Source organism: Selaginella moellendorffii, unplaced genomic scaffold (assembly GCF_000143415.4).
Source record: "Selaginella moellendorffii unplaced genomic scaffold, v1.0 SELMOscaffold_1, whole genome shotgun sequence".
NCBI classification, from domain to species: Eukaryota; Viridiplantae; Streptophyta; class Lycopodiopsida; order Selaginellales; family Selaginellaceae; genus Selaginella; species Selaginella moellendorffii.
In genome coordinates, this window is record NW_003314262.1 from 3002000 (window position 1) to 3025311 (window position 23312).

At 45.4% G+C, this 23312-nt stretch overlaps 2 protein-coding genes and 1 long non-coding RNA gene across 3 annotated transcripts; 1 reads left to right on the forward strand and 2 right to left on the reverse strand.

Annotated features, from left to right (window-relative positions):
- The first annotated feature begins 5917 nt into the window (after positions 1-5917).
- On the forward strand, positions 5918-8731 carry LOC9657852 (endoglucanase 2). Its single transcript, XM_024686499.1, has 5 exons — positions 5918-6362; positions 6536-6822; positions 7372-7812; positions 7917-8231; positions 8346-8731. Exons 1-5 carry the CDS (start codon positions 6044-6046, stop codon positions 8676-8678), a joined length of 1695 nt encoding a protein of 564 aa, XP_024542267.1. The 5' UTR covers positions 5918-6043; the 3' UTR covers positions 8679-8731.
- A 24-nt stretch (positions 8732-8755) lies between these two features.
- On the reverse strand, positions 8756-10151 carry LOC9657853 (probable pectinesterase 53). Its single transcript, XM_024680438.1, has 4 exons — positions 9841-10151; positions 9604-9781; positions 9029-9531; positions 8756-8960 (listed from the first exon to the last, which is right to left on the reverse strand). Exons 1-4 carry the CDS (start codon positions 10149-10151, stop codon positions 8810-8812), a joined length of 1143 nt encoding a protein of 380 aa, XP_024536206.1. The 3' UTR covers positions 8756-8809.
- A 3935-nt stretch (positions 10152-14086) lies between these two features.
- On the reverse strand, positions 14087-14352 carry LOC9630462. The gene is made up of 3 exons (XR_002993312.1): positions 14317-14352; positions 14168-14199; positions 14087-14105 (listed from the first exon to the last, which is right to left on the reverse strand). It is a non-coding gene; the product is annotated as an uncharacterized LOC9630462 (long non-coding RNA).
- Positions 14353-23312: the final 8960 nt, after the last annotated feature.

Sequence of the window (23312 nt, forward strand, 5' to 3'; positions counted from 1 at the left end):
AGGTATATTCCTACCCCTAAATTTGAAATCGTATGTATTGGGCATCCATGCATACGTCCTTCCTCTTATGTGGGGTATCCACGGACGAAGGTATCCACCGTAGGATTGCAGGGGTATCCACGGACGAAGGTATCCACCGTGGGACGAAGGTATCCACCGTAGGATTGCAGGGGTATCCACGGATGAAGGTATCCACCGTGGGATTGCAGTACAGGTGGATCAAGCTCGGCCAAAAACTGATCTATATCCCAATCTATTCCACATTCATCAAAAAAGCAAGAGCTCAATATAGCCACTCCCAAAACTACCCTTAATGTGTGAATAAAGTTTGGTTGACCAAGACATGATCTTCATGTGGCTCATCCAATAGGAGTGCCTTCTCTCATTGGTGGCAATTCATCTCTCAAACATAGCATGCAAGGTCTATAGGGCAATAGAGACACATCTTATGGGAATGTTTGGCAACACAAGAGGTGTGGGAAGTTTCTATAGTGATTCTTAGGCAACCCTCTCAAGGTAGTGCAACAATAATTTATGAATCAACACTTTTGGGCAACTTCCTTCAAGGAAAGGCAAAACACCTAGATAGCAAGAGCTCAATATATCCACTCCCAAAACTACCCTTGATGTGTGAATAAACTTTGGTTAACCAAGACATGATGCTTCATGTGGCTCACCCAATAGGAGTGCCTTCTCTCATTGGTGGCAATTTATCTCTCAGACATAGCATGCAAGGTCTACAGGGCAATAGAGACACATCTTATGGGAATGTTTGGCAACACAAGAGGTGTGGGAAGTTTCTATAGTGATTCTTAGGCAATCCTCTCAAGGCAATGCAACAATAATTTATAAATCAGCACTTTGGGGCAACTTCCTCCAAGGAAAGGCAAATAGACTTATAAAAATGAAGATATAATGAGAACTTACATTTTGATTAACTTAATCATTCATACACACACACATTACACTATCTCCATATATGAGCTCTTTTATATCTTAAGTGTAGGGATCTGAAAGGTTCATTGCACCAAGTTGTCAATAACAAGAACCCCTCATCTCAAGAAATGATCTCAAATATTTGGTACCAGTTGATTGTTTTGCTAGCAACTTGGCTTGACACAATTACCAAAAGAGGAGACAAGGAAAAAATTGCTAAGAAATGTGCTTTGTGACCTTTTTTAGAAGTGTAGACAAAGAAGAAGACAAATGGACATGAAAACCATTACTATAGCTATAGGAACATATGTCTAGGAATGATAGAACATATACCTCCCTAAGTTCATCAAATTCCTCATCAAAGACCTCAAGTATTTGGACTACAATAGTTATAGACTCATGTTCCATTTCAACTTTGTCCCTCTCACTACCCTCCCACTCCCAAAATGCTCTTTTCCGGTTTTGAGCAAAGATAATGTCAAATTGAAGGAAAATGAATATACCTATCTAATGCCCATGTCATGCTTATCATATAATACCCATATTTTACATGAGTGAATATTAATTGTATTCTTATATTAACCTAATGTTTACAAGGATACTGTCCCCAAGATTAAGTTACACAGGCTTAGATAAAATATATGCGCTATGTGGTATGACATGGGTGATGTTGGTTTAGTGGATGAAGTTGGTTGCTTTTACTTGTGCTTGGAATTTTAGTAATTTTTAAGAGAGGAATGGTTTGTAATTAGAAGTGGATTACATAAAAATGTTCACTAGTATTAAAAAATTAACATAATTATTTCTGGTTTTTATTTTTATCATTTTACTTATTTGGTAAAAAAATCATGTAAAAATACATGCAGGTATAGATATCAAGATGATAATGGAATTTCATTACCAAACTACTTCTTTGTATTTTTCACTTCAAAGTGGAGAGTTGAGCAAGACAATCAAAAAAATAATATAAGCAAGACAATCAAAAGGAGAGCATCAAGAATAAGTTTTTTTATTAACATGAGGAAATGATTAGTATTTTGTTCTGTAACTTATTACCAAACAAGATTTTCCTAATGTTCACTCACTCCTTTGCAATTGTGATGGTTTGGCAAAAGTTCTTAGTTAGTGCTCCAGCTTAAAGAAAATTATTTAATGATTTCTATATCTTATATAAATCATATATTTGTTATCATCATTAAACTTATCACTTAGCTGGCTCCTTCATCACATGTAATATCTAGTCTCAACTTTGATATGCCTTTGAAAAAATCAGATTGATAATACAAAATCATTTTAAAACTTAGTTTATTTAAAAATAAACTATTAATGGCATCTGTACTTTCTGATTTATTTGAAAAGGTAGCAAATTGCAGTCATTACAAATTATGATACAAGACAATTTTTACAATATATATTGAATGATGACCAAACAATATTATCATTTGAATATATCACATTATTTCCATCTATTTGAAGTTTTAAATAATAATATTTATAGAATTTAGTTTATGATTCATGATATTTTTAATTTTATTATATTTAATCATATATGAATGTTTTCAGTTTCAAAAATATTATAAGATTTATCTAGATCTGTAGCCAAAGTTTCAAGAGATGTAAATATCATTGTAGTAAGAGGTCAGAACGTGGATGTGAAGGAATCTAAAGCTCTAGATGAGGGGGAAGCATGGCAGAAATGTAACAAAACAGACATCATTATACAAGAATCTCAAGCTTGGAGGTTACCTCACCTCTTGAACAATTCTAAGCGTTTTGTCTTAAGAAAAAAATTTCATCTTCTTTAGAAAGAAAATCTTCATGAGGAAATTTTTGGCTTGCAATTGGCCATTGACACCATGTCCTGTTTGAAACTGACTATAGAAACACAGTGATCTCAAGCATGAGCACCTGTTGGAGGACGTCTCTAACAAGTTGGAGTAGCCATTAGAAGAGGCTTGCCATCTTCTTTTGGAGAGGGAATTTTACATGACTATGAGTTACTAGATGGGGAAATCTTTGCAACCAAATAAAGAAACATAGTGATCCCATCTTGATCAACTTAGAACAGCCTAGCACAACCTATCCTCACCTTCTTTGGTGAGCTGGGTGGTAGATGTGTGGCTGATAACAGTGTTGAGACATGTGTAAGAGATGGTGGAGCTGGAGGGGAGTTGGAGGCTCAGTATCACGTTTGTGGATTTATCTTGGAGGTATAAACTTAGTTTTCACTAACTAACAAGCTGACCATGTTTCCAACTTCATATCCTTACTAGAAATCGCCCAGCAAATGCTGGCCAGTTGACAAAGTTTATTGTTTAACATATCTCTCCTTCTCTCAATGTCCATCCTTCACCATCATGATTCCAAGCTCTCAAAATCTAGAAGAAAGAAACTTTTAGCCCAAGTGGTGCAAAAAAAGTTTACATACCTTTTCTATACTCTTGAAGTTGAAGTTCTCTTGGACAACCTATCATAGTTAGAAATTAATGTAAAATTGCTTTGGTAGGGAGAAGAAAATAACACATACCTTTGGCTCTTGCTCATACCTACTGTTGCCATGTAGCTATGGCTATTGCTGGTAGCAATGTCAATGCTGATTTGACGATTGCTAAACAGCTTGCTCTAAACCTACTTGCTGTATCCTAGGTAGAAGGAAAACATTTGATCCTCCATCCTGTCAAGAGCCTCTAGAGTAGCACCAGATTTTCCACAAATCTGTTCTCTGCCGTCATCATGTGCTAACAAAGCTGCGAGCTGAGCAAGCAGCAACAATGAAGCCATAAACTCAGATGCAATGTTAGAGCTGTTTTCAATGTTAGCTCACTTTAAGAAAGTGAGCTTATAAGCTGTGACTCCACATTTAAGAAAGCCAGCATATATTTAATTCCCTAGCAGCCAGGAGCATTGTGGCTTAGAACTTGCTGCCACTAGATCTCCAACACCCTGCTTAACACTTACAGAAAGTGTAAGAGCATGTTAGATGCTTGAGTAGTGTTTAACCAGAGGAAGCATCATAACATACTGGGATATGTTGAAACAGGGGAGAGCAAGATGGTTTTAAAGTTTTTAAATGCATAGGGCTGGAAGAAACACTGCCAATCTTTGTAGTAGTGCCCCTGATGTTTTGTGGGACTTTGGTGAATTTGGAAACTGGAAGAATAGGGATCTGCAAGAGGCAGCAATGTCACAAACAAGTGGGCAAATTTCTCCTGTCCTGGGTGCAATGTGATTCTTGGACTAACGCGTGTTTTCTCTAATCCATAGCTTTTACCCACAACACCCGATGAGTTTCTTCTCTGCCAGCCAGCGTGCCCGTTATTGATTGGCCATCCAAACATCAACATGATTTTTCCCACAACCATGCCGGGCCTGGGATCCAACGGCCAGCAAGCCTCCCCACTATCACTTTATATATATAGATCATAAATAAGTAAGAAAGTTTCTAACAGCAGCTTCCAACCTGCATGGGGTCTGAAGATTCCACAGGTTCTTGACTATATCAAGAGCAACAAAGTGGTAAGACGTCAAAGCCGAGTGAAGACGATTATTTAGCCTTTGTCCCTTCCAATATCTCGGTGCTATAAATTCCCCAAACCACGAAGTTGGAGAGATCTAGATCATAGTTTAGAATCTGATATCACAATTCTGAGATCAATCATCATGGCGAGCAAGTCCTAGCTGATACTCTTGGTGATGTTTGTGACACTCCTCCTAGTGGGAGTGGACGCCCAGCAGCGATGCAAATCCGGATGGAACTGGGATGGTGAGAAGTGTATCCAGTGCCCGAAAGACTGGTACTGGTATGGCAACGGTTGCCACCAATGCCTCTCCGGATGGAAGTGGAGTGGAAGCAAATGCGTGAGTTGCCCAAGCAGCTGGTACTGGTATAGAAATGGCTGCCATCGCTGCCCTCCTGGTTTGAGCTGGAGTGGTGGTGGAAGCCGCTGCATTAGGATGTGATCACACAACACTGCTGTAATATGACTTCACCACAGCATTTGCAGGAATAAAGATTTGCTGTAATAGACCAGCAATGCTGGAGTTTGAAGGAAAACTGTGGCATTTGCAGGAATAAAAGCTCTTGCAGCTTCGATTGTAGCATTCCCATTAGCCGTGTTGAGGAAGCAATCCAGCCTGCAATTAGAGTCTTTGAGAGGTGGCTTTTCTTGGTTTGATCGGTTTGGAGATGTTATCTAGCCCTCTATTTTGACTCAAAGGTTGCAACCTTTGTAATTTCTTCGTAATTTCTTGTTGCATGGACCATGAACTGGTGGGCGGCGAGGAGATTTGAACTCAAGAACTTCGTATTGGATGCGGTTTGTGCCTGTCCACCCCAAAAGATGTCATGCATTGTCCATTATGCTTGGCGGCACGTACTCAATTTCATATGGTGGAGGATTACTCGTCTCAAGCTCGAAGATGCGAGGCTGTTTTCTGGAGACGGCTGTAAAGCTCCGCTAACGCGTTTAGCATGAATCTTGGAATCTTTCAGATGGAAGATCTTGGCCGTTTCGAAATGCATAGGCAGCACGTTGTGCTTCGCTCCTCCATCGAATCAAACAGGCCCTTGGCAAGATTGATCTTGCGATCCTGCCAGAAGAACTTCCCTAGTAGGCTGTCAAAGGAGCTCCTCGCCTCTCTAAAGTTCTGGGCGACCGCAGTGATTATCGAATTAGTCAATCACTCGGGGCATGGTTTCAAACACTCTCCTTGCTTCCAACGCATAGCCTGTTTGGCATACAATTCTCTCACAGGCGATCACGTCAGATAAAAAAGACTGATTTTCTTGACGATCAATGTAAATGTTTGTACGCAAATGTAAATGTGACCTTTTATATTCTACGGCCAGGTACCAGAGCAGCCTGTTACCCGTCCGTTCTGCATTGAATGCGATTGAGTTAAGAGATCCATCTGATCAATACATTTAAAGCAGTTTAGAAAAAGAAAAGAAGAGAGAGAGAGAAGAAGCTGGAGAAAGAAATCCAAGATCTCCTTCCTCTGCGCGAGAGAGAGATCAAAGAATAGTTTTTCTTCTCTTTTCTGTTGTCCTCCTCTCCTCCTTGCTCCTGGCATTGATCGAGATCTCCTCCTCTCACAGCTCACAGCTATGGTGAGGAGGCTTCGCCACACAGAGAAAGGGGGATGGCAATGGTGGGTTTTAGCCGGCATTGTAGCATTGGTGGCTGTTCTATCCGTTGTCACAGTGTTCGTTGCGCAGCACAAGCACAGACACAAAGGCGGGAGCTCCTCCTCCTCTTCCTCTTCTTCCTCGTCCCCAATCTCTGGAGGGAAGATCCCTCCAGCAAATGCCCAGCCTCCAGCCGCCAGCGTCTCGTATCCTCCATCCCAGGACTCCGGAGGCACTGTCTACGCCAAGTACGCGGAGCCACTCAAGATTTCTCTCCAGTTCTTCGACATCCAGAAATGTGAGTAGATTTTTCTTTCCTCGTCGACGATCGATTCCATTGCAATTCCCCGAAATCGATCACGTTGGCTGCGAGAACTCCGCATTGGGTCCCTCGTGGTCGCTGTCGGTCCCTTCCCCTCCCCCTGGATTTTGCGTTTCCTCGTTCGTTCTAATGGTTTGGATCTTCCGCAGCGGGAAAGCTACCCCCAGACAATCCCATAGAATGGCGAGGAGATTCGGCGCTATCCGACGGTAGCGATGCACACGTGGATTTAAGCGGCGGAATGTATGACGCTGGGGACTACATCAAGTTTGGCTTTCCAATGGCGTTCACGGCCACCATTCTTTCGTGGAGCATTCTCGAGTATAGGAAGGAGTACACCGCCACGCAGCAACTCCACTCGGTCACTGGATCGCTCAAATGGATCACCGATTATCTCATCAAGGCCCACGCATCAGAGAACGAGCTCTACTTCCAGGTACAAGTTTTTTTTCTCCTCCCTTTCCTCTAGCTGCTATGGTTTCCTTGTGTATGTTTCTCTTGTTTTTTCTTTCGCTAATACCTAGAACTAGAATGATGGTTCTTTGGATTGCATTCTCTTTTGCTAGAGCTAATCTTTCTCTATGTTAGTCGCGTGAAATTGAGCTAGAGATAGATGGTATTCTCGGCTACATGTGAGTGTAATTTCTTGTCGATTTGATAGATGGTTCTTCGGATATATGTGTGTGTATGTGTGTGTGTGTGTGAGAGAGAGAGAGAGAGAGACAGCTTTCTGTGTAACTTAGATATGTTTTCTCCTTTTCGCGTGTAATTTGAGGTGTTTTTTTCTTCCACCGATGTTTTCGAATTCCTGAGAAGATTCGATTTTGTCTTTCACGTTTTTATTGTGGATGTTCCTTGGAATGATCTTTTCGTCTGGTACAAGTGTAAGAACTCAGTTTTTCGCTAGTTCTCGTAGTATTTTCGTCTTCAAGTCTCTATGATCAAGCTATCCTCTTTCTAACTTTTGTACTTTCGTGAGAGCCAGGTAGGAAGCCCAAGGCTGGATCACGCATGCTGGGAGAGAGCCGAGAAGATGGACACTGCTCGCCCGTCTTTCAAGCTGGATCCATCACACCCAGGGACCGAGGTGGCGGCCGAGACGTCGGCGGCCATGGCAGCAGCCTCGCTCGTGTTTCGAAACGATGACCCCTCGTACGCACAAACTCTCCTCTCACACGCAACGCAGCTCTTCGCCTTTGCAGACAAGCATCGTGGATCTTACACCGCCAGCTTTCCATCCGATCAGCTGTACTATAACTCTACGGGCTTCGAGGACGAGCTCCTCTGGGCCGCTTCGTGGATGTTTTACGCGACCAAGGACTCAAAGTACCTCGCCTACGCGACTGGAAAGCTGGCACAGCTAAGCGCCGGATGGGAGAAAGCTCCTGCTTGGTTTAGCTGGGATGACAAGAAACCGGGCATTCAGGCAAGTTCTCTCAAACTTTCTAGTGTTTTTTTGACTTCCATTTCTTTTCTTGTGTTGTTTTCCTTCGATTCTTCCACACTCTTCTCACACTTCCATTCTTCTAGGTGCTGCTATCGCGACACTATTTGTTTGAGCCGGAGGAGAGTGATGTAATGGTGAGAAGCTCGCTGGTGAAGTATGGCAAGACTGCCGAACACCTGGTCTGTGCGTTTCTTCCACAGTCTCCCACTGCTAGCACGAACAGGAGTACCGGTGGATTGCTGTGGGTGAGCCAAAGGAACGCTGTCCAGCACGCCGTTGGCTCGGCTTTCCTAGCGGTCGTGTACGCGGACTATCTTTCGAGCTCGGGAGTTAAGCAGTTCCGGTGTTCCGGGAACAGCTTCGCGGCCAAAGATCTTCGGGCGTTTGCGGCTTCACAGGTACTAAAAACTTTGAGAGTTCTTCAAAGATAGAATTCCAGACTTAAAAGTAGTTACAAAGTTGGAACTAGAACTTAGAACTTTTGTGGTCTCAGGCTAAAAGTTCTCTTACAGGCCGATTACATCTTGGGAGAGAACCCCATGTCCAAGAGCTACCTCGTTGGATATGGCGCAAACTTTCCACAGCAGCTCCATCACAGAGAAGCATCCATACCTCTGGACGCAGCGACTGGGTGCAAAGATGGATTCCGGTGGCTCCACGCTTCTGCTCCAAATCCACACGTCGCCACCGGAGCTCTGGTCGGAGGGCCCTTTCAAAACGATAGCTACTCCGACTTGCGAGACAACACAATGCAAAACGAGGCCACCACTTACAATTCGGCCGCCATGTCTGCGCTGCTCGTGGCTTTGTATGCTAATGGTCCGATACTTCCAACAGCACTTTAAAGAGATTTGTCAAAAGGCTTTAGTTTCAATGGGAATTTTTTTTCTTTTTCTTTGTTAGATGAAATGGCACATCGCAAATTTGAGGAACTTGGGTTAGTGGTTAGTTAAAACTTGAGTGAAAAGAATCTTCATCACTCCAAGTAGAGCCAGTCCTGCCCATCGATAAACTTTATATCGCTGTACTCATAAGCTTGATCTGAGGTCAGCTGCTTGATCCAATTAACACGCCTGGTGCTGTCCGCGCCGGGACCAAAGTTCCCATGTTCGGCAAAGAACGCAGTCCTGCAAAATCCAGAGAGATTAGGCCCGTCATCTTTTCTCTTTCTATGTGGTGAGGAAACTGTCCTTACCCCGCGGCTGGGTTGTAAGCCCATTGGTCCCATCCAGTCGGGTTGACGACTTCGTCCAGGTAATTGTTGACAAATACTACAGAAGCATATTCCTTCCACGGACGACCCAGATGCACCAGGCCCGTCCCTCCAATGTAGCTGTTGTAAATCGAATAGCCCGAGTCCAATGTGGCATTGAACTTGGACTGAGCAGTGATCGATCCAGATTTGCTCCTCGCGTTTGAAATGATGAGACAGCCTGTGGGAACGATGAAAACCAAGTAAGAAGAAAAGGTAAAACTTTCTTGTAAGTTTACCTCAAACAATGCCCGGCCTTGTCCAAAGATGAAATCGACATTTCCCTGAATGTAGCTTCTCTTGTAGTAATGCCTTCCTTTCTGATCGTAGAGGGTATCTTGGCTGGAAGTAATAAAGCAGTCGTAGAATGCCGCGTATTCACCCGAGACGCGAAGGGCCACGGCTTGGCCTCCCACAGCTCCGGAGTAAGCAAACGGAGCATCGTTCTAAATCATAAAAACAACAATAAGTCAGTATTGCATATGCTGTTAGCTTGGATTCGAGTTTTGTCTTTTTACCTTGAAAGTAATGTACTGAGCTACAAAGAAATTAGCCTCAACTGCAAATGTGGAGGTGTTGAACGTTTTGACGGAATTGTTGGTGTTCCCATTGAACACAATTACCGTGGAAAACTTGGCGTCAGGGTTACCGACAAGTGTGATGAAGTCTTTTGTTGCAGGGATTATGATCTTTTCACTGCACAGCCCAAACAAAACAAAAGATTGGCTGGTTTCTCACATTCACCACTAACATACCGATAAACTCCTGCTGCGACGTTGATGATATACCGCTGCTTGTTTTGGAGGGGAACAGCATTGATTGCCTCTGTGATCGTCTTGTACTCCTCGTCGGGGCCGACGTAAAGTTTGACTTTATCAGAATTTGCACGGGAAAGGGCTTCGCGGGGTGGAGGTTCAGTGTCGTCATCGTCACCACCATCATTGTCACGGTCGTCATGGTTGTCATCATCGTCATCATCATCCTCACGGCGGCCTAGGCATCCCCGATAATGAACAGACAAAATCAGAAAACCAAAGAGGAGAAAGAGAAGGTAAGGCTTCAACATTGTGGCTGCCTGAATATTTGTGTCAGGAAGTTGATAAGTTTTATAGAGGCCTGGAGCTAATTTATTATTATGTGAGTTTTGATAAATTTAACAATGAACCATATTAGTTAAACAATAAACCATATAAATTTATTAACGAAAATAACCTTTTGGTGCTGCGAAAGGTTAAACTAAAAGAATGGTTTATTAATTTCGTTATGGGGTGGTGGCGCAGTTGGTCGGTCTCATAGCTTCTAGGTTATCCTGAGGTCGAGAGTTCGAGCCTCTCTCACCCCATATTTTTCTAGAGTTTTCACAATGATTTAAAAGTCACAGAACAATTATTTTTGTGATCATGTGAAATATTGGGCTCCAATCTGGTTAGTTCTTGATGCAGTGGCCCTTGCTCCATTTCCAGCCAAACTGGCATTGGTGGCACTTGTTGTTGTACCAGTACCAGTTGCTCGGGCAACTCACGCATTTGCTTCCACTCCAGTTCCATCCGGAGAGGCATCGGTGGCAATCGCTGCTATACCAGTACCAGCCTTTGGGACACTGGATGCACTTATGACCGTCCCAGTTCCATCCAGATTTGCATTGCCGCTGGGCTGCTGCGCTTTCGATTCCACCAACGTCCACTCCAACCAGGAGGATTGTCACAAACATGGCCAGAAGCATCAGTTGGGACTTGCTCGCCATTGTATCGTCAATCTAGAAATGTAAACTAATTGCTTTTCTTGTATCCCTTATTTGCTTTGCTGTGTTATGGTGCCAGAGTAGTGCCAATTTATATGGAGGATTTGAGGCTGAGTCTAAGTAACACTTCTATGTACAGGGTTTTTACTGCTTCTCGGGCACGATATGTCGTGTTTGTGCTTCATTGACGGGGTCAATAAACAAGTGTACGACTTTATCCAAATGACACAACCTCGAGTGAAATTATCAAAAATATCCCGGTGAGTATAAAAATGTCTATCTATCTATCTAATTGCGACCAATCACTATTTTATATGAATATAAATTGAGTTGCTAACTGGCTCATATGCATTCAAAAATATGGTAATGTTTTTAAAAGTGAACGCACTTATTGAGTGACATGTGCCTCAAGCTTCTAAACATTCAGAAATTTTTTTATGAAATATTAGAAAATGAAACTCAAGCAGCAAGGCAGGATGAAATCTCTTCTGATTTTGTTGCCAAGGAAATTGGACTTCGCTACCGTAGAATGGGACGACACATTTTATTTACCAAGACAATTGGCTATTATACAAGTTTCAGCATGGATCTTGATGGGCAATTCAGTCCTTATAGAACCTTCCGGTCCAGCGCCAGCCCCTTTTCGCATCTGTGGCAACCGATGCCATACCAGTACCAATAGAGCAGCGGTGGCAAGAACTGGTATTCCAGAACCAGTACTCCGGGCAGGAATTGTTGTACCAGAGACGCAGTGCCACCCCGACTTGCATTCCCACTTTTAGGCGCTTGCATTTGCATTGCCTCCAATGTCAACTCCCACCAGGAGCACCGCCTCACGCTCTTCCTGTTGCTCGCCTTAAAACTCTCCTCTTGCCTCTGTCTCGACTTGCAAACGATAAGAAACTTTGAGAAACTTGAAGCTTGAAGTGTTGGATGGGAGGATTTACAGTTCTAGGCGGTGACCACGTCTTACAGGATTAGCACGTTTAGTTCAGGGCTACTCATTGACAACATCTACGTTAAAAAGTAAAATGTGAAGCTGTGATACAATGCGGCCTTGGCTTGGACTGGGTACTGATTGATCCAGATTTGGTCCTCGCGTTTGAGACAACACAATCCTGTGGGGAAGGATGGAAACCAAGTGAACTAGAAAATTCACGTAAACGTTTCTTGAAGTTTACCTAAAACAATGTCTAAAATAGACACTTCTCTGGTAGCTTCTCTTGTACTGAAGCCTTCCTTTGTGTTCGTAGCTGTAAGTAAAAATCAGTCGTAGAAATAATTCACGCAGGATAAGTTAAATAAAGGTTAGAAAGAAAGAAAGCAGGGCAGTCTGAGGTCGGGAGTTCGAGCCTCACATCTTTCATATACTTTCATAACGAAATGGACATGGGACAATTATATTGTGACGATCCATTAAATATTGGATTCCAACTTGGTCAGTTCTTGATGCAATGGTCCTTGTTCCATTTCCAGCCAAATTGGCATTGGTGGCACTTGTTGTTATACCAGTACCAGTTGCTCGGGCAACTCTCGCATTTGCTTCCACTCCACTTCCAACCGTAGAGACATTGGTGGCAATCGTTGCTATACCAGTACCAGCCTTTGGGACACTGGATGCACTTGTGGCCGTCCCAGTTCCATCCAGATTTGCATTTCTACTGGGCTGCTGCGCTTGCGATTCCACCAACGTCCACTCCAACCAGGAGAATTGTCACAAACATGGCCAGAAGCATCAGCTAGGACTTGCTCGCCATTGTATCCTCAATAGAAATGCAAACTGATATCTCTTCTTTCTCTTGATTAAATGCTTTGCTGGGTTATGGTGTTGCCAATGTGGGACCAATTTATATGGAGGATTTGAGGCTGAGTCCAAGTAAGACAGCTATGCACACGGTTTTTACCGCGTCTCCGGCACGACATGTCGTGTTTGTGCTTGATTGACGGGGTCAATCCAAATGAAACAGTCTCTATTTAAGTCCCGTGAAATCATCAAAAGATAATGGATCTTTGTTTTACCTGAGTTGCTAACTGATACATATGCATTAAAAAATATGATAACATTTGTACGAACCATAATTTCTTGTTGGGTATTTAAAGTCCACTCAGAAGCAAGAACTAAGAAAAAGTAAACTAAACTAAACTGGCTAAACTAAGAAGCATGCGACTTTAATTCACATTTCTCTCTCATCTCTTAGTATGAAACGCAGCAGCGCAAGACTTCGGTATTTCGATAATCTTGCTGCTCGAGTTGCTAGAAACTAAAAGTGAAACTGGCAGCAAGTTTCTCGTCAAGCGGATTCTGGATGAGGAAACCGAGCCTTAGAATGGGATGTCATGGAAAGAAAAACACACACATTTTATTCACCAAAAGGTTATCACAAGAAACAGCACAACCACAATATTTATTGTCGTTGACATATTACATGAGCTTGGATCTTGATGGGCAACTTCAGTTCTTCTTGCAGGAACTTCCGGTCCAGCGCCAGCCCATCTTGCAGCGGTGGCAAGAACCCGAGTACCAGTTCCAGTACTCCGGACATCGGTGGCAAGAATTGTTGTACCAGTACCACGGGCATTGGTGGCAAGAATTGTTGTACCAGTACCAGCGGGGCGGGCAAGAGACGCACTTCTTCCCATCCCAGTGCCGCCCCGGCTTGCATCGCCCATGGGCGCTCGCACTTGCAATTCCTCCAATGTCAACTCCCACCAGGAGCACCACCACAAGCATCGCCAGCAGCATCTTGTTGCTCGCCATCTTTTTTAAGAACGCCTCTTGCTTTGATGTGATCCCAGACTTGTGAACGAGATTGGAGAAAGCTAGAGAAACTTGGAGGAGCTTGAGTACTTTGATGTGCTTGAGTATGGAGTGGGAGGATTTATAGTGCAGGAGAGCGTGTTATAGTTCCGGATGACTCGCTGACTTTTTCGACGTTGAAAAGTAAAATGTCAAGCCCTGCGGATACGGATGTAGTCCTTCGACCGTGTCAGGCGCAAAGTCAGACGTTTTGGGTATTTGTGCTTTCATGGTAGTAAAAAACATTAATGTTTTACAACGTCTGGAGTAAAATGGGTTTGCCAAAACATAATTCTTGCAGATGCTATGCTTGAGAATCATTTAGATTCATTTCTAATGAGGAATGTTATTGAATGAATTTCTTCCGCTTTTAATGACCTCAGCTCCCAGACTGCATTTTTACCTGGATTTGCCTGTGCACGTAGACAAGGAACTCCACATAAGGCGAGCCCAGCCCGCTCTTAAGGAGTGGAACATCATCTCTGTAACAAAACCGAATGAGCAAGAGTGCCTCGAAAAAGAAAAAATGAGTGTGTTTGATCACCTAAAGGATCTCCCCGCTTCAGCAAATGCAACCTAGAATAGCAAGCATTTGCTATTCTAGGTTGCATTTGCTGAAGCGGGGAGATCCTTTAGGTGATTTAGCATCCGCATTAGAAAGACTAGTGAGAGTTTTTTTTTATCGAAACATACCGCAGGTAAGAGCAGCGTTGACGACGGATCTCGTTCACCATCTTGTTCAGCAAAATTGATGGCTCGTTATCGTACTCTTGCAACAAAAACTGCAAAAGAGAACAAGAGTAAGAAAATTACGAGTCATACGAGCAAGGGAATGTAGTACCTGTCCGGGAATCACTTCATTCACAGACCGCACTTCAAAGAGTTGATGAAGCAGCTCAGAGGAAACAGCCTTCCCTGCGTATAGAAAAGCGTCCTCACCGGTCTCCAAAAGAAAGATTCCTTCTGGGTCCAGGTTCTCACTTGATAGAGGAAGTGTCAGTGGTAGACTTGACTTGTCCAGCTATGCAAAACGCACTTTAATCAGAGTACCAAAGAGATAACTAGTACCTTTGGTATGTTGTGGATGGAAAATAGTCTAGGATATACCAATGGTATTGCCAGGGATGCTGAGATACTTGTAGCTTGCATAAGCCAGTAAGCCCTTTCATCAACATGAGCATCTTGCCACAGACCCATGCTCTTTGTAAGAGCTGTAATGAAGGAAATGAGATTGTGAAAAGTTAAAAGAAAAACAACATGAAACTTACTGAGTGTATACAGCAGTAGCAACTTGGGGAGGTAGGCATGCCTTGAACAGTGGAAGCCAAATGAGTGTAATATGTTTGGACTAAAGGCTTTAATTTAGATAGTCAAAAGTGGGAGTGGAATTCCTAACAAAGTGCTTGAGGAACGAGCATGAAATAAGCAGTAAGTGAGTATCTAGAAAAGGGACACAAGAGGACTAACACATGACACATGAAACTGTTTGAGATGGAGTTCGAGTCCGAGTCTAATTCTAAGTGCGAGTGCGAGTGCGAGTGTGAGTCTGAGTTTGGGTCCAAGTCTGAGTCCGAGAAGGAGTCTGAATCCGAATCCAAATATGAGTCTGAGTTCAAATCCAAAGGTGAAAGCCTAAAGCGTTTGTATCCCAGACTTTGGGGGGTTTGATGAGTTCCAAAAGTATAATAAGGGGAAGACTTTAATAGAGCTAATTTAGCTAAGAAATACTAGTATGACCAAGGAAGGTTATTATCACGTAGTGGGTGATAATAAAATTGTTGAGGAGTCCAAGGCTAGAGTGAATATGAATAGACAAGTGGGGTAGCTTGGTGAAATATTCAAAAATTGGCTCTAGCTCCCTTGAGAGATCAAATGGTCAATACTCCCAATCCAAGTGTGGGTGGCACTACCTACTTGGATACTAGCATGGCTCATCAGAACCTCGCTTTAGCCACATAGTTAGGGCATTTAAAGACAGAAGGTGGGGAGAGTACCCACGAGGCTTGCATAAAGCTATAGTGTTTCAAAATGTCATCCCAAAGTCCCAAACTGTGAAAAGGAAGAGGAATAATCCTCTGATGTAGTGATCAAGGATACAATCATATGGTGAGGAAGTTTCAAAGGACAATACGACTTAGTAATCGAGCCTTTAAACCTTGACCCAATGGTAGTGTATAAACCACAAATTTTTCCTTTCCAATTTGCCAGCTTACCTCGTCTATCCGACCAACACTACCTTGGCTTGTGCTAAGTTCCCTCGCCAAGGTTCTTGCTTATTGCACCAGCTCCTACTTGGTCCTACTTGGTTTCAACTAATCACTGCACGAGCAACGAAGAATTAGCCTTCCATCCACAGATTCCCAAATCCCTCCCAATCCCCCTTCTCGGGTTAGACTGGACTTAAGGTTCGGCTACACTCCCCGCAGGCACAAGCAGCCAGGCACACCAAGCCTCCAGGTTCCTAACACCCCTTGGTACAACAAGACTTGATCATGGGACCCTCTAAATCCCAAGCCTTGAGTGTAACACTTGCTTCGGGACATCAGGGCGAAACACCGTGGCCTAACGGCCCGGTATAGGTACCTCTACCCCCCCCCCCCCCCCCCCACTTCCATCCCGAAGGGAAGGCCCAAGCCCCTAGGAAGGGCGAGGACCAATGAGCCACAAGGTTCTCAAGTGGGGCACCACTTCACATGAGCCGGGAGCACCACAGTCGGTTTCCCTTTCGAGAGTGGGAGCTGCTCTTGAGCACTTCCCTGGGTGGCCCCTCCGGCACCACCCAAGCCCATACTCACTCCCACCCAAGCCCATACTCACTCCCACCCAAGGGCCTTCGGCCCCAGTTTCAACCTCAAATCAGTTTGGAAGCACCATTGGAGAGTTCCTTCAAGACTGGTTCCTGGACCTCACTATCCCTACTATACTTTTGGAACCCCCGACAGCCCCCCCCCCGCCCCCCCCCCGGGAGACGCATGCTTTGGGCTTTCACCCCTTGACATGTATTAGTATTTGGACTTAGTCTCAGATTCGATCTCGGACTCGATCTCGGACCCAACTTCGGACTCGGTCTCGGACTTGATCTCGGGCTCGATCTCGGACTCGACCTCGGACTCGGTCTCGGACCCGATTTGGATCTCGGACTTTGTCTCGAGCTCGGTCTTGAACTTGGTCTCGAACTCGGTCTCCAATTCAGCCTCAGACTCGATCCCGGACTCTATCTCGAACTTGGTCTTAGAGTTGGTCTTGGACTCGATCTTCGACTTGGTCCCATCCGATGAACTCTTTGTCATTTCGGTCATGCTTTTGGGGATCCTTTAGCCTACGGCATCTCGGGGAGTCGGTTCCTTACAACTCCACCACCCATAGAAGAAGTTCGATGCCCACATCGAACATCTCTTTTTATCCTACGACTTGTTGACCATGTCTCCGGGGGCATCCCCCCACTTAGCGGTGTGCCTAAGTTAACCTCCCCGGCCAAGAGCCCACGACAACGGAATATAGGTGTCTCTATACCCCTCATCACCACGCCCTAGTATGGGGTCGGGACTTGAACCCAACCTTGCTTTATTAGAGGGTTGGGACTCGAACCCAACCTCCGTAGAATACGTCTACGGATTCGACATCCCCGCGGGGAGTCGGGCGTAGTGCCCTACGCCTAATCGACCTAGCTAACCCATGCTAATTAGCTTACCTTCGGTGCGCCTTCGGGTCCCAATATATGCCATTGCTCAACTTCACAAATTGATATTTTAATTGAACTTTGCATAAGTACATAGAGTTTTGCCTTGCAGAAATTCCTCCACTAGATCTCGCACATTCGCTAGGTTCTCCTCCAGTTCCCATGTTGCTTCGTAGTGTGGAAATCCTTTCCACTTCACATGGAACTCTCTCACCTCGCGTCCTTGTCGCTTGCTCTTGCGTGCATTGAGGATGGCCTCAACTTCGTATTCCTCTTCCCCTTGGATAACCTCAGGTAAAGGTCTTGCTTGGTCCTTGCGAAGCGGATCCTCAAAGTACGGCTTAAGTAAGTTCACGTGGAACACTGGGTGCATCTTCCCCATCTCTCGAGGAAGTCGGAGGCGGTAAGCCACTTTACTGATTCGTGCCTCAATCTTGTAAGGCCCCACGAACCTACTTAAGGAACTTAAGATCAATTCATTTACAGGAATACATGCGTTTTTACCTTTGGGTCAACTTCCGGCTGATCCCACTTGGTAGCCTGAGGTTCTTGGTATTCAGCCACACCTTCTCCCCAGCTTGGAACTCTACATCCCGACGCTTCTGGTTCGCATACTTGGTTTGCCTTTGTTGAGCTCGTTCCAAGGAATCCCTCACTAGATTCCAGATGTTGAGTCTTTCCACCGTGAATGCCTCCATTGCGGGTAACTCTCCATGATACTCGGCCATGCCGAGTTCCACAGGACCTTCAATAGCTCACCCATTGATGACTTCCCATGGACTCACCCCGATACTTGAATGTGGTGAGTTGTTATAACACATTTCTGCAAATCCCAAATGACTTACCTAATCGGTCTGGTCTCTAGAGACATAGCATCGCAAATAATCCTCCAGCTGCCTATTCACCCTTTCTGTTTGTCCATCTATCAAGAAGTATTAGTGTCATCCAACTTGACTTAATACCCCATACCTGTCTGTGGGTGGTAGGCTGTGCTGAATTCAACTTCGTGCGATACTGTTCTAGGAGAGTTCTCCAAAACCTACTAGTGAAGATCTTATCTCGATCTGAGATAATCTCTTCTGGCCTTCCCCACACTTGAACCACTTGTTCGAAGAACAGCTTTGCCACACCTTCCGCATCCACTTCCGTTGTGGTGGGTATGAAATGTGCCATCTTCAAAAATCGGTCCACCACCACGAATATCGCATCAAACCCCTCACTTGGGGGGAGTCCCGTGATGTAGTCCATCGTAAGACATTTCCACGGACGATCTGGAATTGGGATGCTTTGCAACAAGCCCCCATTAGCCTTAGTCACGGCTTTTACCTGCTGACATATTGGACATGTCTTTACATAGTCTTGGACGTCCTTAGCCATATTTGGCTAGTGATACTTCCTCTTGAGTAAGCCCATCGTTTTGGGCACTCCGCCGTGTCCCGCAAGAGGTCCATCATGACACTCTTCTAAGGCTACCTTCCTTAGTTCCCCTTCTAGAACATACACCCTCGTTTGCTTGTAATAGATGAGTCTGTTGTGTTTCGCATAGCCCGTTTTCTCTTCCGTTGGCAGCTCAACTCTCTAGTGAGCTTCCCGTGCCTCTAGATTCCTTAGCAACACTTCTTGTGCTAGACCATCGTTCTCATATGCTGTCTGCACATCGTCCCAAAAGGTTGCTGTCGCACTAGATATCGCTAACTTCAAGCTCGTTTTTCGACTTAGCGCATCTGCCACGATATTGCTCTTCCTAGGCTTGTACAGGATTTCGCAATCAAACTCGGCCAAGGCATGGGCCCACCGACCCTGTTTCCCTCTCAGGTCGGGCTGTGACAAGAAGTGTTTCGTTGCCACATTGTCCGTTTAAACCTTGAAGTGTCTCCCAAGGTAGTGTCGCCACTCCTTGAGCGCCTTGACCACCGCAAACAGTTCCTTCTCGTGAGCAGGCCACTTCCTTTGAGCCTTGTCCAACTTCTTCGAGAAGAACACTACTGGATAGTTGTCTTGCTTCAAAACTGCACCCAACGCAAAGTCTGAAGCATCTATTTCTACCTCAAAGTCCTTACCAAAGTCTAATAATGCCAACACGGGAGCCTTCCTCAACTTCCCTTTGAGGTGGATGAATGCCACCTCATATTCCGCTGTCCATACCATCTTCTCTTTTCCTGTTTGGTCCGTTAAGGGTAGGGCTACTCTCGAATAGTGTCTGATAAACTTTCGGTAGTAGTTGCATAGCCCCAAAAATGCCCTCAACTCATGTACATTCGATGGTCACTCTCATTCCTGGATCTCTTGGACCTTCTTTGGGTCCACCTTGAGCCTGTCCTTGCCCACCACATGCTCGAGAAACTTTACCTCTTGTTGGCAAAGTCACATTTGCTCTCTTTAGCATATAGTTTGTGTTCCCTTAGTTTTTCAAACACCTTCGCCAAGTGTTCGGCATGCTCCTCTAGCGTCTCGCTATAGATCAGGATGTCGTCGATATAGACGACCATGAAGTGAGCTAGATAGGGTACAAAGATGTGGTTCATCAGCGCCGAAAATGTTGCCGGCGCATTACATAGCCCGAAGGGCATCACCAGAAACTCAAAGCTCCCATACCTCGTTCGACAGGTTGTCTTCTCGACATCTTCCTCGGCTACGCTGATCTAGTAGTATCCTAACCTTAGGTCAATCCTCGAGAAGTATTTTGCCTTTCCCAACCAATCGAACAGGTCCTCAATCCTTGGCAAAGGGTATTTGTTCTTCTTTGTATACTTGTTGAGCAACCGGTAGTCTATGCACATGCGCATAGATCCATCTTTCTTTTTCACAAATAACACTGGCGCCCCATATAGCGACTTGCTCAACCTAACATACCCTTTGTCCACCAACTCCTCTAGTTGGCACTTGAGCTCCTTGAGTTCTTTTTCGTTCAAACGATAGGGGGGACGAACCACCGCCTCAGCACCCTCGACTAGCTCAATCTTATGTTCTATCGGTCGTGCGGGGGGCAACCCCGCCAGTAGCTCCTCCTGCATGGTATCCTGGAATTGGTCCAACACCCGCTGGATCACTAAAGGTACTTCTTCCATTTCTGTCTTTTTGTCACTCTTCACCGAGAGTAAACACAAAAATGCTGCCTTAGTTCCTTTAGTGAGTTGTCCTCTCGTGGACACTCCCAAGGAAGAAGATTTAGGGTGGAGGCCCAGGATCTAAAGGTAGGGCAAAAAAAGGCCAAAGATTCCTACTTAAACCTGCATTTGCCAGTACCACAAGGTTTCTACCTAGTTCATGCAAGGCTATCACGAACCGATTAAACCAATCCATTCCGAAGATCACGTCAAATCCCGCCATATCCAACACGGTGAAATCCATGTCCACCTTCCAAGTCCCCACTTCGACTCTCGCTTGTCGAAGTACCTCATCGGTGCTTTGGCTACCTTGAACAAGCTCTATAGTCCTTGGTTCGCCTAGCCGCTGCACCGCTAGTCCGACTTGCCAGACTATGTCTACAACCACAAAATTATCCGAAGCACCCGTGTCAATTAAGATCTTAACAAAGCTACCTCCGAGCTTCCCTCGGAGGGCTAGTAGATGTCGCGAACGACTCTCTACCAAAGTTGCTCGTGTAATGAGTAACTTTGAGTTAGGGACTGGATCACATACCTCAGTTTAGACTTCACCCAGTTTGATGGCCATATTGGCTCTAGCCTTCTTCAGGTAGGGACATTCCCTCGAAAAGTGTCCCTCTTCACTGCAGTTGTAGCATATGTTGTTTCTCACGCTACTATACAACTTGACCTTCTTATCTATAGGTTTGTCTCTTTTCACTTGACACCCCCACGTACTCACTTGCTGGCCACCGGATTTGCCTTTCCGGAACCCCGAGGACTCATTCTTAGAGAAACTCTTCTTGAATTTCCCTCGGCTATACGTTCCCCTTGGTTTGGCCCCTTTGCTAAACGTGGACCCTAACCCCATCGTGTTTCCCTTTCACAGGTTATCATTGAAATGCACCTTGATGGCCGCATCCAACGCTTCCTTATAATTGGTCGGGTTCCACCGCATCACCTCACCGCGAGCCCAAGTTTGCAAACCTGATATGAAGGCATGGAACGCATCCATATCCCCCATATCCGTGACAAGTATCCTCTTTGCCATAAACCCATTCACATACTCCTGAATGGTTCTAGTCTGCTTCAGCCTACTCAGCTCATCTCTTAGATGCAAAGTAGCATTCGGAGGAATGTAAGTCGTGCGGATCCTCGCCTTCATCATTTCCCAAGTGGCCACCGGTCCTTCGTTGGCCTCTGTTGTTCTCCACCAAGACTTGGCATTATCTACCAAGTATGGTTTTGCATATGGGACCTTCTCCGAGCTTGGTAACCGCAACGCTCGGAAGTAGTCCTCCATATCATAAAATATATCCTCCACCACCTTATAGTCATTCACTCCCTTGAAAACTGGTGGGGGCTTTGGTTTGTCCTTGGGAACTGCCTGAGGGACTGATTCCACTTCGGTCTATTCGACCTTGTTTGGTTCTGCCTCAGTCCCTACCGAAGGGTCCGCACCCTCTGCGCTGCCAGCATTCGTAGTCTTTCGCTTTTTCTTCCGCTTCTCATCACGCTTTAACTTGCATACGAGAGTCTCTAGCAGGGCATTGGTTTGTGCCAATTGTCCTTTTAGAACGTCCAATCAAGCCTTGGATGACCGAACCTCACCACTGGACTCCTGTTTGGAAGTTGTCTCACTTGAGTCCTCCTCATGCAAGGATTCCTCATCCATAACCTCTTGTTTGACTGGAGGCTCCAGCTCTGCAGGAGGTTTTGTCTCCGCCTTGGTTCGTTTCCACCCTGCCTTTGCCATCTCCCAGCAATCCGCCTCTATCCTTCGCTAGAACTAAGGAAAAGGCTCCGATACCAAATTGTAAGCCACAAATTTTTCCTTTCCAATTTGCAAGCTTATCTCGTCTATCCGACCAACACTGCCTTGGCTTGTGCTAAGTTCCCTCGCCAAGGTTCTTGCCTATTGCACCAGCTCCTACTTGGTCCTACTTGGTTTTAGCTACTCACTGCACGAGCAACGAAGAGTTAGCCTTCCATCCACAGATTCTCAAATCCCTCCCAATCCCCCTCCCCGTGTTAGACTGGACTTAAGGTTTGGCTACACTCCCCGCAGGCACAAGCAGCCAGGCACACCAAGCCTCCAGGTTCCTAACACCCTTTGGTACAACAAGACTTGATCATGGGACCCTCTAAATCCCAAGCCTTGGGTGCAACACTTGCTTCGGGACATCGGGGTGAAATACCGTGGCCTAACGGCCCGGTATGGGTATCTCTACCCCCCCACTTCCATCCCGAAGGGAAGGCCCAAGCCCTTAGGAAGGGCGAGGACCAATGAGCCACAAAGTACTCAAGTGGGGCACCACTCCACATGAGCCGGGAGCACCACAGTCGGTTTCCCTTTCAGGAGTGGGAGCTGCTCTTGAGCACTTCCCTGGGTGGCCCCTCCGGCACCACCCAAGCCCATGCTCACTCCCACCCAAGGCCCCTCGGCCCCAGTCTCAACCTCAAGTCAGTTTGGAAGCACCACTGGAGAGTTCCTTCAAGACTGGTTCCTAGACCTCACTATCCCTACTATACTATCCCTGCAGCCCCCCCCCCCCCCCCCTTGGGAGATGCACGCTTTGGGCTTTCACCCCTTGACCTGTATTAGTATTTGGACTTAGTCTCAGATTCGATCTTGAACTCGATTTCGGACCCGACTTCGGACTCAGTCTCGGACTCGATCTTGGGCTCGATCTCGGACCCGATCTTGGACTCGACTTCAGACTCGACCTCGGATTCAGTCTCGGACCCGATTTGGATCTCAGACTCTGTCTCGAGCTCGGTCTCGAACTCGGTCTCGAACTCAGTCTCCGATTCGACCTCGGACTCGATCCCGGACTCTATCTCGAACTTGGTCTTAGAGTCGGTCTTGGACTCGATCTTCGACTTGGTCCCATCCGATGAACTCTTTGTCATTTCGGTCATGC

Excerpts from the sequence above, each read along its gene's own strand:
- LOC9657852 (XM_024686499.1), top strand. The coding sequence starts at position 6,044 with ATGGTGAGGAGGCTTCGCCACACAGAGAAAGGGGGATGGCAATGGTGG. Across the intron at positions 7,813-7,916 it reads ACAAGAAACCGGGCATTCAG|GTGCTGCTATCGCGACACTA; the intron begins GCAAGTTCTCTC and ends CCATTCTTCTAG. Across the intron at positions 8,232-8,345 it reads GGGCGTTTGCGGCTTCACAG|GCCGATTACATCTTGGGAGA; the intron begins GTACTAAAAACT and ends GTTCTCTTACAG.
- LOC9657853 (XM_024680438.1), bottom strand. The coding sequence starts at position 10,151 with ATGTTGAAGCCTTACCTTCTCTTTCTCCTCTTTGGTTTTCTGATTTTG. Across the intron at positions 9,782-9,840 it reads GTCGCAGCAGGAGTTTATCG|TGAAAAGATCATAATCCCTG; the intron begins GTATGTTAGTGG and ends TGGGCTGTGCAG. Across the intron at positions 8,961-9,028 it reads GCTTACAACCCAGCCGCGGG|GACTGCGTTCTTTGCCGAAC; the intron begins GTAAGGACAGTT and ends TGGATTTTGCAG.